Genomic DNA, 15749 nt, shown 5'->3' on the forward strand with positions numbered 1-15749 from the left:
AGAACGTCAGTCGTCAGGAGAACGTCAGTCGCCAGGAGAACGTCAGTCGCCAGGAGAACGTCAGACGTCAGGAGAACGTCAGACATCAAGAGAACGTCAGTCGCCAAGAGAACGTCAGTCGCCAGGAGAACGTCAGTCGCCAGGAGAAAGTCAGACATCAGGAGAAAGTCAGACGTCAGGAGAACGTCAGTCGTCAGGAGAAAGTCAGACATCAGGAGAACGTCAGTCGCCAGGAGAGAGTCAGTCGTCAGGAGAGAGTCAGTCGTCAGGAGAACGTCAGTCGTCAGGAGAACGTCAGACATCAGGAGAACGTCAGTCGCCAGGAGAACGTCAGTCGTCAGGAGAAAGTCAGTCGTCAGGAGAACGTCAGTCATCAGGAGAACGTCAGTCGCCAGGAGAACGTCAGTCGTCAGGAGAAAGTCAGTCGCCAGGAGAACGTCAGTTGTCAGGAGAAAGTCAGTCGCCAGGAGAACGTCAGACATCAGGAGAATGTCAGTCGCCAGGAGAAAGTCAGTCGTCAGGAGAAAGTCCGTCGTCAGGAGAATCTCTATCTCCTCTCCTCTTCTCCGGGAGAGAATTCGCGGGTTCGCGTACTCGAGCCTGCTGCCAAACTCGCGCGAGTAACGCGAATAAAAACAAATGATCCCGCGATCAAACTCGCGCACGTAAAGCGACGCGAAAATTCGCTTCGCGTTTGGCGTGAACAGTGACGTCATCAGAGTAATGGCGCGGCTGTAGCGGCTTTAGGAAGAGCTGGGTGTCTGTCTGTAAAGAGGCCAAGCAAGACGGACGGACGGACACTGTTAGACGCGGGTCTCCGCTGTAGTTTTTCCAGTTGACCAGTCCTGTCCAGAAACAAGGAGAGCCACTTCATCTGACGTTGTAGTCTTACAGTGAACGTGTCTCCGCGTGTAACCACCCTGTCGTATAGGAGCGGTGGGCAGCTGCGGCGCCCGGGGACCAACTCCTGTTCTTCTTTCCATTGCCTTGCTCAGGGACACAGGCAGGAATATCAACCCTAACATTAACATGCATGTATTTATGATGGTGGGAGGAAACCCACGCAGACACGGGGAGAACATGCAAATTCCACACAGAGAGGACCTGGGATGGCCTGGGGTTCGAACCCAGGACCTTCTTGCTGTGAGGAACACTGCTAACCACTGGGCCACCCTGCTGCCGTAACAATCGGCATGAAGCATAATAAGTATTGACGAGTTTATAAAATATTTTAGCCGTTTGTCGAATGTGATCCAGTGACTAAAGCTGCTTTTCTACCACAGGGCAGATGAAACAGCCCCAGTCAAGTCAAGTCAGTTTTATCTGTAGAGCCCTGATACAGTCCTGATACAGTCCCGGTCAATTCATCAATTCTAATTATTATTAACTGATTATGATTTTATTAGTTATCCCGCCTCCAATCAGGGAGATTGTACACCTGGAACAGAAAACCAGCAGTACTGGTAGTATCTGAGGACCTGATTGAGAACCACAGATTTCAGTCATTATCAAGTTACACTCTAGCGTTATGAACACTTCAGGGTGGTTTTGCCTGCTGGTCAGATCAAGTAACGAGAAGACACTTGGGCTCAAGGAACTCGTGATGGACATTTGTGATTATTTTTCATTACTTTTTATAGACTAAATGATTAATTGAAAACATACCTGATAGATTATTCAATAATTAAATGAAAAATTAATTTTAACTAAAAAGGTTTTAATATGTCACACTTTAATACAAGGTGGTAATGTACCAGCAGACATCAGCTACATGCTGGCCCACATAGTCTGTGGTTGGTAATGTTTAATCTATTATTATTATTATCATTATTAATGTTTTCCATTGATTCTAGTCACGTCCTTTATTGGAGTCTGTTATTGCAGTCCTTCGCTGTAGCATTTATTATAGTACTGATGGCGGTATTTATCAGTCTGACAGGTGAAAACATGAGAACAGGCAGAGCGAGTGGGTGGGTTAACTAGTTAGCTAGCTAGCTAGCTAGTAGCCCTGGCTGAACATGCGCTGGGCTAACATGAAGGAGCCGTGAGATAAAGATGTTTTAAACATTAAAAAAAGATGTTTGGGTTTCTGATGACGTGTCACGCTTACGGTTTTCCATTTTGAGCAGGGTTCAACTCTTAATGGCCAATCACAAATTCAAGAGACGTACAAAAATATCAAAACACCAGCAACCTCAGAAATGATCTATTCAGCTTCCCTTCTCATTTCAAGACCACGTCCTTCTTCCGGAGCAAAACGTCTGTGTCGGATTTCAGTATGATGTCGTAATAAACCATCCATCCATCCGTCCGTCCATCATCCAAGCTGCTTATCCCAATCGGGGTCGCGGGATGCTGGAGGCTATCCCAGCAGTCACTGGGTGGCAGGCAGGGAGACACCCTGGACAGGCCACCAGGCCATCACAGGGCCCACACACTCACACCTAAGGGCAATGTAGTACAGCCGATTCACCTGACCTATATGTCTGATTCACCTGACCTACATGTCTTTGGACTGTGGGAGGAAACCGAAGCCCCCGCAGAAAACCCGCGCAGACATGGGGAGAACATGCAAACTCCACACAGAGGACGACCCGGGACGACCCCCGAGGTTGGACTACCCCGGGGCTCAAACCCAGGACCTTCTTGCTGTGAGGCGACTGCGCTAACCACTGCGCCACCGTTCCGCCTATATATAATAAATCTATAATAAACCAATCACTCTGAATATTAGATCAATATATTAGTCGCCATACTTCCTCGACATTTGAATTAACAGCCGGCCTTCAATCAGGAGTTTATCACATATTACACCCTCCTCTTCCTCAATCCTCAATTTTTAAACGCTGGTAATGATCAGGTTGATTTCAACACTTTCTACAACTGCTATTTGACATAAAATCCCCATAAATACAAAGAGCAGGGACTGACTTCAGTAGCATTGATAAAACGGCTCTTCTTCTAAACATTTCCCAGCTCCTTTGTTCCAGACACTTCAACAGACGTAACCGGATGGACTTGGTGGAATCAAGTTGTTCCAGTCTTTCGGACACCTGAGCGGGTGGGTCACCAGTAATTGAGTGGGTTTTCCCAAACGTCGTTTTTGGACTACAGTGGGGCAATGGCCGAATGGCTTTGTGAGGTCATTTCCAACTGGAGGTGGTTGCTTCGATTTCTGCACTTCCAAAAACTGCCAAAGAAACCTTGATGAAGAGACTAAACCTGACCTGCTGCTCGACAGTGGCGGCTGGTGCCACAGATTTGGGGGGGGGGGCGCAATTTAGCTTGGCGCAGCACACCTGACAGCTGCTTTAGTGTCCACACAGTCACAGCGTTAATAAGGACAGTGTAGCCTATAGATTTTATCAGGGCTCGTAGATGGTGGATGACTGACAGTTGAGTCGAGGCGTTATGGTTGACATGATTGACAGCCACGAGAATTGTCCAGTCACATTAGATCAAAAACAATTTTATTTCATAATCATTTGCATTATACAACTAAATTATATTTAACATGTATAAGTAGATTTCATCTCTTGGTATTTGAAGGGGGCGGTGCCCCAGCGCCCTCTACTGGCCAGCCGCCACTGCTGCCCAACAGGAAATTTGCCCACCTCTGGCTTTTAATAAAATATATGACAGAAAGAGTCAGTGACTCACACTGACGGTCCAGTTAGTTTCCCTCCTTCACTGGGTTCTATAGTTTGGATGGACAGAGGTGAGGCGTTCGCCAGGCCGGCTAAAACCTAAAAGTGATAGTGTGTGTGTGTGTGTGTGTGTGTGTCTGTGTGTGTCTGTGTGTGTGTGTGTGTGTGTGTGTGTGTGTGTGTGTGTGTGTGTAGCCGCACCTGTGTCACGCTCTCTCTCTCTCTCGATAAGGTTGGCTTGGCACAGAACAGGCACTGTCAGCCAGGCACCCCTCCTATTACCCATCAGCCACCCCGTGTCCTGGTGTGCCCTCCACACCCGTCAGAGTCCAAAGAACTCAACCAATAATTTCAGCTTGCCTTTCATTTACAAAAATGTTTTCTGAAAATAAAAGTTCTCAAAAAGGAAAAAAAAAAATCTAAAAGTGCTGCATTACCACTCCCCGCCACTGTGTGCTTCAGTCTGCACGGGAAACCGACAGTATTCCATGCAGACTTGAGCATGGAATACCGACAAGGTTGTTTCTCCAAAACATCTGAGAGGGATGAACCGAAACACCCTCATGAAACACAACTCTGGCACAGGAAGTCGCTCCACCCGGTCCGTGTGTCTGGACACCGGAGCAGGAGCTGGGAACCGTTAAGTCAGACAGGAGCCGCCCGTCTGTCCAGGACATCGTCCTGGTTATCAGTAGCATATGCCATCGCTGCCACCCGTGACGTCGACACGGCCTCTCCCGCCGTCTCCGAGTGAAAGCGCGTCGGCCCAGCAGAGCGTCGGCGCTGCTCGAGACCTGCCATCTGGCTCGGTCCGGTCTACGAACACAAAACACACAGGGCACTTTACCCACAAGTCAGCCCACCCTGTCTGCATCAGAGACGATGTCTTGCACCACCTACAGCACTGGGGGGGAAGTGCACGGCGGAGGGCGACTGGGAGCAACTCCACCTGATTTGAGGAATCATTTTATGCATCTGCAAGAAGGATGTAAGAGGTGGTGTGGTGGTGCTGTGTGTGTGTTTGTGTGCGTTGGCCGATAAGCAAGGCGACTCGAACCTCGTTCACACCGAGAGAGCAGCCCAGGCATGTCACGGTTTACTATTCGGCCACGTTATATAACTTGAGCCTCGCCATGAAGCCAAACTATCAATAGCTATCCAGAAGCGGTAAATACATCGTCAGCTGTCAGTTGCAGGAAGCAGATCCTTTTCTAAAGCTCCTGGGTGGAGTTCAGGTCGTGTCGGCTATATGTCGGTGGGTAAAATTCTGATATGATCTACAGCGAGTACTAATACCATCACACTGTTCGGTCCGACTCCTCAGAACAAATCTCCTCCCTCCGGCACCGCTCACACCACGCGGGCCCTCCACCCTCGTCACATGAAACCGGGCGATGCCCAGAAACAAACCGCCCGCTTCACTTTTCAGGACTTCACACTTCTTTCACAAAAAGGTGCTGACTGGGAGCGGTGGAGCAGGAAGTAGCCATCATAATAATAATAAAAAAACAAAACACATGTGAACCTCGCCCCCTTTACCCAGCAGCCTCTCTGTCCTAAACGGGGAGGCCTCTGTGGAGGTTTTCCACCAGCTTCTGAAAAGCCACGAGACAGACGAACAGACCGAGAGAGGTGAGAAGAGAAGAAGAAGAAGAAGAAGAAGGAGGAGGAGGAGGAGGAGGAGGAGGAGGAGAGCCCCGGCTGATTGGTCTGTTTTTTGACAGTCTTGGGGGAGGGGGGGGGTCTGTAAATCTTCCTTCCGGAATAAGATTTGTAAATTCCTTGTAGCGTCGACGGTTTGGTAAAGGAGGAGGAGGAGGAGAAAGGGGGGGGGGTCTTGGCAACAAAGGAGGACACCGACGGGGTCTGCAAATCTTTTGTTTTTGTGCCGCAACACTTGTGGGAGTGAAAAGTAGCTGAAGAACATTTCTAGAGTTATGTGGGAGGGTTGTATTGCTGTCTGCAGGAGCAACAGACACACACCGGTGAGCAGGGGGGGGGGGAGTTACTGGCTGTTATACTGAGGAAGCTGCTATGGGTGGTGAGGTGGTGTCTGCTTTATGGTTCAGCACAGGAACACAGGGAGCAGCAGCGCCATCTGTCTGTCTGGAGGACACATGAGCCGAGACACACCGTGAACACACAGCAGGCGGCGAGGAACCTTCTCTAAGAGTCCAGAGAGTCAGCTAGAGAGACAGACACAGAGAGAGAGAGACAGAGAGAGAGAGAGAGACAGAGAGAGAGAGAGAGACAGAGAGACAGACACAGAGAGACAGACACAGAGAGAAACACAGAGAGAGAGACAGACACACAGAGAGACAGACACAGAGAGAGAGAGAGAGAGAGAGAGAGAGAGAGAGAGAGAGAGAGAGAGAGAGACAGAGAGAAACACAGAGAGAGAGACAGACACACAGAGAGACAGACACAGAGAGACAGACACAGAGAGAAACACAGAGAGAGAGACAGACACACAGAGAGACAGACACAGAGCGAGAGAGACACAGAGAGACAGACACAGAGAGAGAGACAGACACACAGAGAGACAGACACAGAGAGAGAGAGAGAGAGAGAGAGAGACAGACACAGAGAGACAGACACAGAGAAACACAGAGAGAGAGACAGACACACAGAGAGACAGACACAGAGAGAGAGAGAGAGAGAGAGAGAGAGAGAGAGAGAGAGACAGAGAGAGACAGAGAGACAGAGAGAGAGAGAGAGAGAGAGAGAGAGAGAGAGACAGAGAGAGACAGAGAGACAGAGAGAGACAGAGAGACAGACACAGAGAGAGAGATGAGTCATATTTGATGATTTAATGTACAGTACACTGGGCTGACTAAACCGGTCCAGAAAACTGGATGTCATTTAGCTCAACATCTACCACCCAACACACTCCTACTCCTCCTCCTCCTCCTCCTCCATGCTCTGACAATTACTAATTGTTTAAGACATTCTACTAATGAGTAGATGAAACAGTAGAGTAACGTACTCCAGGTTTCAGGCAACTAACTAGTCAGTTGTCTACTGACCTCCCTCACTTCCAGTCATCTGCACACAGCCTCCTCTCAGGTGCCATAGAAAGCGTGGCCTGCTGTCCTACGACGACACGTGAGAGCCTGCAGTACTCGTCTTGAAATTTACAGCAAGTGCTGTTGATACCCACACAGTTTTCTTTTTTGGACCCCCCCCCTTTTCTCCCTAATTGTACTTGGCCAATCACCCCACTCTTCTGAGCCGTCCCGGTCTCTGCTCCGCCCCCTCTGCTGATCCAGGAGGGCTGCAGACTACCACATGCCTCCTCCCATACATGTGGAGTCACCAGCCGCTTCTTTTCACCTGGCAGTGAGGAGTTTCACCAGGGGGACGTAGCGCGTGGGAGGAGCACGCTATTCCCCCCAGTTCCCCCTCTACCCTGAACAGGCGCCCCGACCGATCAGAGGAGGCGCTAGTGCAGCGACCAGGACACACACCCACATCCGGCTTCCCACCCGCAGACACGGCCAATTGTGTCTGTAGGGGCGCCCGACCAAGCCGGAGGTAACACGGGGATTCGAACCGGCGACCCCCGTGTTGGTAAGCAACTGAATAGACCGCTACGCCACCCAGACGCCCCCATTGCAAATCTCATGTCGACACTGCAGATCCTCAGGTGTTGGACCGTTAGCTAAGGTTCATTAGCTTGAGCCTGATTTTAATGATGTAAGAGAAACACCCCATTAGAGTCATGTATACGTTAGTGTTTACCCGCTGGAACATGTGACTCACCTTTACATTTTCATGAAAGGTCAATAGATTTACATGTTTGACAGAAGGGCTGATATTCAGAACCATGGTCCCCCCCCCCCCCTCCCAGTACTGCTAGTCTTCTATTCTGTCAGGTACTCTTTCTATCGGATCAGGGAAGTTTTAGACCCCGGTACAACAGGGGACATGTTGGACTACCTGGTGGGACAGAAAACCAGCAGATCGGGGGGACCTGAGGACTGAGTGGAGAACCAGTGATTCTGAACAGAGCGAGTCATAAAACTTTTAATGTCGTGCCACCTACGCAAGAAGACTTTTACCCAAACTCTGACACACTCGACATTTGTCCATCATCGCCTAGAATCTGTCTCACCCTCCTGCGGCGGGTCCACACTGATGTCCTCCGTTTCCTCCCCCTCCTCCCTCACTTGTTCACTCGCCTCCTCTGAGTCGTCCCTCATCTCCTCGTCTTCGTCTTCGTCTTCCTCATCCAGCTCGCTGGCGATGAGCTGGCGGGCCAGCTTGATGTTCAGGCCCTCGTTGTAATGCATCTTCCTCATCATCTGGAACTGCTTCTTCTTGGCTGCGGAGACATGGGGGACGTCTTTAGAACTGGACCTGAAGTGGTCCTAAAACATTTGACCAGGGGACCTCACTTGCTTTACAATGCAGTAACTGCATTGTCAAAGAGACATTGAAGTTCGAATAAAACCATAAATAAACACAAAAACAATAAAATAAGCCTGTGTGGCTCATTCAGGAATATCAGCATGTCCACATCTTTCAAACATTCAGTTGACTGTCAAACCCACAGCCGACCGGATCTGCTCAGGGACAATCCTGGTTTACTAGCTGGTTTAACTCGTTAAGAGGCAGCAGTGGCTTACTGGTCGGCACCGCTGCCTCATAGCGAGGGGGTTCTGTGTGGAGCTTGCATGTTCTCTCCATGTCAGCACTGGTCTCCTCCCACCATCCAAACGGCCTACATGTTCGGTGAATGGGGATCTCTACGTTGCCCGTAGGTGTAAATGGTGTGAGACAATGTGTATGTGTGGATCCTGTGATTGACAGGTGACCTGTCCAGGCTGAATGGAGTCTATCCCAGCATGCCTTAGGCTGGGTGACCCTGAATTGGATTAAGCAGTTATAGATGATGGATGTATGATAGGATGGAATTCGTTATGAACTACCACTACTACTACTACCACTACTACTACTACTACTATTGTTACTACTACTACTGTTACTACTACTACTACTACTATTGCTACTACTACTACTACTACTACTACTACTTCTTTCGGCTGCTCCCGTTAGGGGGCGCCACAGTGGATCATCCGTTTCCATCTCTTCCTGTCCTCTGCATCTTCCTCTGTCACACCAGCCACCTGCATGTCCTCCCTCACCACATCCATAAACCTCCTCTTTGGCCTTCCTCTTCTCCTCTTCCCTGGCAGCTCCATATTCAGCATCCTTCTCCCAATATACCCAGCATCTCTCCTCCACACATGTCCAAACCATCTCAATCTTGTCTCTCTTGCTTTGTCTCCAAACCGTCCAGCCTGAGCTGTCCCTCTAATATACTCGTTCCTAATCCTGTCCTTCTTCATCACTCCCAATGAAAATCTTATCATCTTCATCTCTGCCACCTCCAGCTCCACCTCCTGTCTTTTCATCAGTGCCACTGTCTCCAAACCATACAACATAGCTGGTCTCACTACCATCTTGTAAACCTTCCCTTTAACTCTTGCTGGTACCCTTCACTCCTTCACTTCACTTCAGTCTAGGAGACTGAAGAGGTCACGTAGATGAGTGATGAAACGTATCTGTCAATAGACGTAGTGTCCAGAGGAACTGACTCAACCTCCTTTCATTTTCTGACCTGGATTATTGAGCATGCATAAAGACACCTCCATGCCTCCACAGGTACTATGTCATCTGGACCAGCTGCCTTTCCACTCTTCATCCTCTTCACAGCTGCCCTCACTTCCTCCTTGTTAATCCACTGCACTTCCTGATTCACTATCCCTACATCATCCAACCTTCTCTCTCTCTTATTCTCTTCATTCATCAGCTCCTCAAATTACTCCTTCCTCCTTCTCAGCACACTCTCCTCACTTGTCAGCACATTTCCATCTCTATCCTTGATCACCCTAACCTGCTGCACATCCTTCCCAGCTTGGTCCCTCTGTCTAGCCAGTCGGTACAAGTCCTTTTCTCCTTCCTTAGTGTCTAACCTGTCATACAGCTCACCATACACCTTTTCCTTTACCTTCACCACCTCTCTCTTCACTTTACGCTGCATCTCCCTGTCGACTTTCTTCATCTCTCTGATTATCCCACTTCTTCTTTGCCAACCTCTTCCTCTGTATACTTTGCTGTACTTTCTCATTCTTGGTCATACAAAGGTCAGACGCACACTGAACAAACATGCTGTGTTCATGTGGTCACAGAACAGAGCACGTGGATGTGGTAAAGGGAACAGTCGTCTGTATATGTGGTAAAGGGAACAGTCGTCTGTATATGTGGTAAAGGAACAGTCGTCTGTATATGTGGTAAAGGGAACAGTCGTCTGTATATGTGCAAACATATACATGTATGTGTCTTGTGTCTTGTGTCTTGTGTGTAAGCGTGTATGTTTGTATGTGTCTGAGTGGGGGCACAACGCCTGTGGGTGTGTGTGTGTATGAACCTTGTTCTTCAGGAGTTAGCTCTTCCTCCTCTTCACTGCTCTCCTCTTCCTCCTCCTCCTCATAAAGCGAGGCTCTGAGCCTTCTGCTGCTGCAAGCCTAGAGAGAGAGAGAGAGAGAGAGAGAGAGAGAGAGGGAGAGGGAGGGAGAGAGAGAGAGAGAGAGAGAGAGAGGGAGAAAGAGAGAGAGAGGGGGGGGGAGCGAGAGAGAGAGAGAGAGAGAGAGAGAGAGAGAGAGAGAGAGAGAGAGAGAGAGAGAGAGAGAGAGAGAGAGAGAGAGAGAGAGCGAGAGAGAGAGAGAGAGAGGTGTTGACATGTGTTATTATCAGTCTTACGTGTGGTGTTGCGGCTGTCTGCTTTGGTGATACTGTATTCTACTGTGTTCATCTCAATGACGCTGAGAGAGGAAGAGAGGGAGGAGGAGGAGGAGGAGGAGGAGGAGGAGGAAGAGAGACAGACCCAGGCTGACAGAGACAAACAGACTAGAAGGAGACAGGCAGAATGAGAGAACAACAGACTGACAGACAGACAGAGACACACACACATACATATACACATCAAAACCAAACAGAGATTTGAATGGACGACTCCAGAGCTACTGGATGAAAAACCAAACAGGAACCCAAACCCAGATGAGGGACAGAGGACAGAACAGACCTAGTCTAGTCTACAAACACCTTTTACCGTACATTCTTTTTTTGTTGTTGACCCCCCCCCCTTTTCTCCCCAATTGTATCCAGCCAATTACCCCCCTCCTCTGAGCCGTCCCGGTCTCTGCTCCACCCCCTCCACCGATCCGGGGAGGGCTGCAGACTACCACATGTCTCCTCCCATACATGTGGAGTCACCAGCCGCTTCTTTTCACCTGACAGTGAGGAGTTTCACCAGGGGGGACGTAGCACGTGGGAGGATCACGCTATTCCCCCCAGTTCCCCCTCCCCCCCCTGAACAGGCACCCCGACTGACCAGAGGAGGCGCTAGTGCAGCAACCAGGACACATACCCACATCCGGCTTCCCACCTGCACACACTGACAATTCACCCTTCGCTAAGCCACGCCCCCGACACGCAGACTGGCCAGTCACAGCGCAGCATAGGACGGGCTCCGACAGCGGTCCGACACGCTCATGGCGGCGCTCCGTTGACTCCGATGCAAAAGTTTCAGGTTTTCTTCATGTTCGGGCTGGTTTTGTGGACTTTTAGCTAGTTATGGTTAAGCGTTGTGCCGGGGGCACTTGTAACAGTGACACTCGTTACCCGGGGAGGTTGGAAGGAGGTGTACGTTTCCAAAACCAGAATCAAACCCTGCAAAGTGTAGGCTGTGAATAAAGCTATGTGGACGTCCTCAAATCCAGTTGAACCCCTCAAGGATCAACGAGCACAGCTTTGTCTGCTCCAAGGTAAGTAAACACTTTTATTAACTGCAAAATAATGTTAAAGCTTGACGGACTTAGCAACAGTAACTAAGGGGGCGGGGCTTAGCGAAAGGTGAATTGTGTCTGCAGGGATGCCCAATCAAGCAGGAGGTAACACGGGGATTCGAACCAGCGACCTCCGTGTTGGCAGGCAACGGAATAGACCGCTACGCCACCAGGATGCCCGATATAGGAATTTTAAGACCGATACCGATTTCAATATTTGGGAATTTAAAAATCTGATAATGATATATCAGCCAATATCCCCACGACCCTGACAGCAGGATAAGCTGAATGGATGGATGGATGGATGGATGGATGGACATTACTTAAAGATTTTCCCTAACATTTTTTATGCAGTTATTTAAGTCCTCACCAAGATAACGACATAACGCAGTTTAAAAATAAACTTGTTCCATTGTCACGAACAGCACCTAATTCTGTCCCTAACCATCTCATACCATGCAGTAAACTGATAGTGACCTGGAGTAAATGCTGCTGTTGAACGCACCCAATACTACACGACAGTCTGCAACAAGGACCTGGGACTTTGGGATTTCACGCTACGCGTTTGAAAGAGAAGCTAGATATCTTTGTTTGGCTACCAAGCCATGTTAGATACGTGTTCAGCTAATGTTTATTTACGTGTCCCCTCTGGTTTAATCATTTCCAATGCACCGACTGTAGCTACAGACATGTGAGTCGTAAGTCAAGTCAAGTTTATTTATATAGCACATTTTAAACAACCACAGTTGAACCAAAGTGCTGCACAAGCTTAAAATACAATATAAAATAAGTGACGCAAATGAATATAAACATATATGTAAAGAAGACATAATAAAATAAAGAATATAAAATGTAAACAATAAAACATAAGAGTAAAAACATATTTCCACAATAAAATCAGTGTCAAGCTCAACTTGAATTGAATGCCAGCGAGAAGAGGTGGGTCTTTAACCACGATTTAAAAGTCTCTGGGGTCTGAGCAGATCTTATGTGTACTGGTAAGTTGTTCCAGAGATCAGGGGCAGAAGCCGCTGCAAAGGCTCTGTCGCCCCTATTCTTAAGCCTGGATCTGGGAACATGTAGGAGCATCTGGTTTGTTGACCTGAGTGTTCTGACTGGTGTACGATGATGTATGAGCTCAGATAAATAAGATGGTGCCAGCCCATTTAAAGAGTAATAAAATCTTAAACTGAATCCTAAAACAGACAGGAAGCCAATGAAAGGAGGCCAGTACAGGCGTTACGTGATCACGTCGTTTCTTTCCTGTCAGAAGGCGAGCAGCTGCATTTTGTACGAGCTGCAGGCAACGAAGCGACGACTGAGCTACACCAACATACAATGAATTACAATAATCCAAACGAGAGGTAATAAATGCATGAATTACCCTTTCAAGATCATTTGGAGGGAGATAGGCCTTTACTTTTCCCAGAAGTCGTAATTGAAAAGAAAACAACTTGTTTTGACTACTGAGCTTATTTGTTTATCAAAGTTAAAAGAGCTGTCAAAAATCACCCCAAGATTCCCAACAGAAGAGTGACTGTAGGAAGCTAAAGGGCCAAGAGTGCTATCATAACCATCCAGAAGATCAGCTTGTCCATATACAATACTTTCAGTCTTATTTTGATTTAGTTTCAGGAAATTTAACTCCATCCATGTTTTGACATCCTTTAAACAACTCAACAAAGCCTGTATAGAATCTCTGCTGTTTGTTTTTATAGGCAGATAGATTTACAAATCATCAGCAAAAAAATGAAAAGACATATGTTTTTTTTTAAAAATGGACCCCAAGGGCAGCATATACAATGAGAAGAGAATGGGGCCCAAAATGGAGCCTTGGGGGACCCCACAGTTAAGTGGGGCCGCAGCTGAAGAAAATTGGTCTATATGGACAGAAAAGCTTCTATCTGACAGGTAAGACTTGAACCATTCTAGGACAGTACCTTTAACGCCTATACATAGCTCAAGACTTGATAAAAGAATATTATGGTCAACCGTGTCGAAGGCAGCAGTCAGGTCCAAAAGCACCAGAACAGCAGAGTTCCCAGAGTCCACAGTTAAAAGAAGATCATTAAAAACTCTTAAAAGGGCTGTTTCAGTGCTGTGGCGTGATTTGAAACCAGGCTGAAACTTTTCACAAATACCATTAATTTCTAGGTGCGTTTGTAATTGTACATAAACTGCTTTCTCTACGACTTTTGAAAGAAAAGGCAGCTTAGAAATTGGCCTAAAATTAGAAAGAACAGAGGGATCAAGATTACTCTTTTTGATGAGGGGCTGTACTACAGCATGTTTGAAAGCAGCAAGAACACAGCCTGAGAGAAGAGAGGTGTTTATCAAATTTACAATACAAGAACCAACAGTGGTAAAAACATCCTTTAACAGTCTGGGTGGAATACTGTCAAGGGGGCAATGTGAAGGCCTCAAATGGTTAACTACCTCAGATATAAAGGAGAGGGACACGGGCTCAAACTGCTCTAAGAAAGCTGGGCACATAGAATAAACAGCAGGATCTGAGGCCGAAGAAGATGGTGAGGCCCTAATAGCAGAGATCTTATCTGTCAAACTTTAAGAAATTCTTCACAGAGCGTGGGTGTTGGCACGGTGCAAGGAGAATCACATGGATTTATAAGAGAGTTAATAGTATTAAAAAGAACCTGGGGCCTATGACAATTGTTGGACACAAGGTTCGATAGAAACTGTGTTTTTGCAGATTTAATGGCGCTCTGGTACTCTGATAAGCAGTCTCTTAGAATGCCTAAGGAGACATGACGTTTGTCTTTCTTCCACTTTCTCTCAGCACATCTACATGTGCGTCTAAGAGTGAGAGTGGTGTCACTGAGCCATGGCTCTGTCACTGGTTTAGGGTGTTTGGTTGCAGCAGGAGCAACCAAGTCCAGTATGTCAGTGCAGGTAGAGTTAAAAAGAGTGGTAATGTCATCAGCACTGAGATTACAAGAGTCATCCAGGGTGTGAAGCATAGAATCTTTAAAAGCAACAGAAAACTCAGACGCCATCAAAGGGTTAATAGTGGGCAGGGAGCGTGCAGGGAGCATGCCGGGGCACGCGATTCAAAGGCAGCATCACAGTAAATAACACAGGCAAATGGTCCGACATACATGTATCACATATTTCAGTGATGCATACACTTAAACCAAAGGCCAACACAAGGTCCAGTGTCGCAGATATAGTTTTCACTGATTCATTTAGGCAGAATAAGTTAAATGCCAGAGTTTAACCGCTCAGTAACATCAGCGATCTTGCACTGATAAACATGTTATTAGCTTGCTTTGTGGCTACCGAATTTAGCAATGGACAGCGTTATAAGCTGCTTTAGGCGATGTTGCCAGAGATTTTTTAGAAGCAATGAGGGAGGGGCGTCAGGGTAGCGTAGCGGTCTCTTCCGTCGCCTACCAATACGGGGATCGCCAGTTCGAATCCACGTGTTGCCTCCAGCTTGGTCGGGGATCCCTACAGACACAATTGGCCGTGTCTGCGGGTGGGAAGCCGGATGTGGATATGTGTCCTGGTCGCTGCCCTAGCGCCTCCTCTGGTCGCTCGGGGTGCCTGTTCGGGGGGCGATAGCGTGATCCTCCCACGTGCTACATCCCCCTGGCGAAACTCCTCACTGTCAGGTGACAAGAAACGGCTGGTGAGTCCACATGAATCGGAGGAGGCATGGGGTAGTCTGCAGCCCTCCCTGGATTGGCAGAGGGGGTGGAGCAGCGACTGGGACGGCTCGGAAGAGTGGGGTAACTGTCTGGATACAATTGGGGAGAAAGGGGGGGGGATAAATAGAAATAAATAAAAGAAGTGACGAGGGAGAAATGATAGGACCGCTGTTTGTTTACTAGCCAGACCTGCCACACTGTTTCATAAATAAACCTACAGTCAAGTTTGTCAGTAGCTTAGCCTACACCACCCAACTGTCGGTACCGGCTCTCACGTTACTGCAGCAAACCAGCCGTGGCTGACATGAATGTTGTCAGGCTTATTTAGGCCAAGAGGCCAAGTGATGGGGGGTATTTCTCATGATTCAAGTAATGTATTTCACGTGACAATTATCAGCTCACCATGAACACAGGTGACCTCCGTTGTGGGCTATTCTGCATCGCGGTGGTGTTAGTTTTAAGTTGGTATTCGACAGACATTCACTCCATATCCAGCGGCTTCTTCTCAGTTTCACCCGATGTTGGCAGTATGTGGACGGTTAGCTCACCTCCGAGCGCCCTCTCTTAACCGCAGGAGACGCCGC

At 48.0% G+C, this 15749-nt stretch overlaps 1 protein-coding gene across 1 annotated transcript in view; it reads right to left on the minus strand.

The window, feature by feature from the left end:
• Nucleotides 1–2828: 2828 nt before the first annotated feature.
• ppp1r2 (protein phosphatase 1, regulatory (inhibitor) subunit 2) overlaps nt 2829–15749 on the minus strand; it is a 50276-nt gene continuing 37355 nt past the window's right edge. The window contains 4 exon segments of the mRNA XM_056277482.1: nt 2829–5833; nt 7762–7971; nt 10081–10143; nt 10146–10177. Coding sequence (XP_056133457.1) covers nt 5814–5833; nt 7762–7971; nt 10081–10143; nt 10146–10177 — 325 coding nt within the window. The 3' untranslated portion in view covers nt 2829–5813.

Source organism: Lampris incognitus, chromosome 3 (genome assembly GCF_029633865.1).
Source record: "Lampris incognitus isolate fLamInc1 chromosome 3, fLamInc1.hap2, whole genome shotgun sequence".
Classification (NCBI taxonomy): Eukaryota; Metazoa; Chordata; class Actinopteri; order Lampriformes; family Lampridae; genus Lampris; species Lampris incognitus.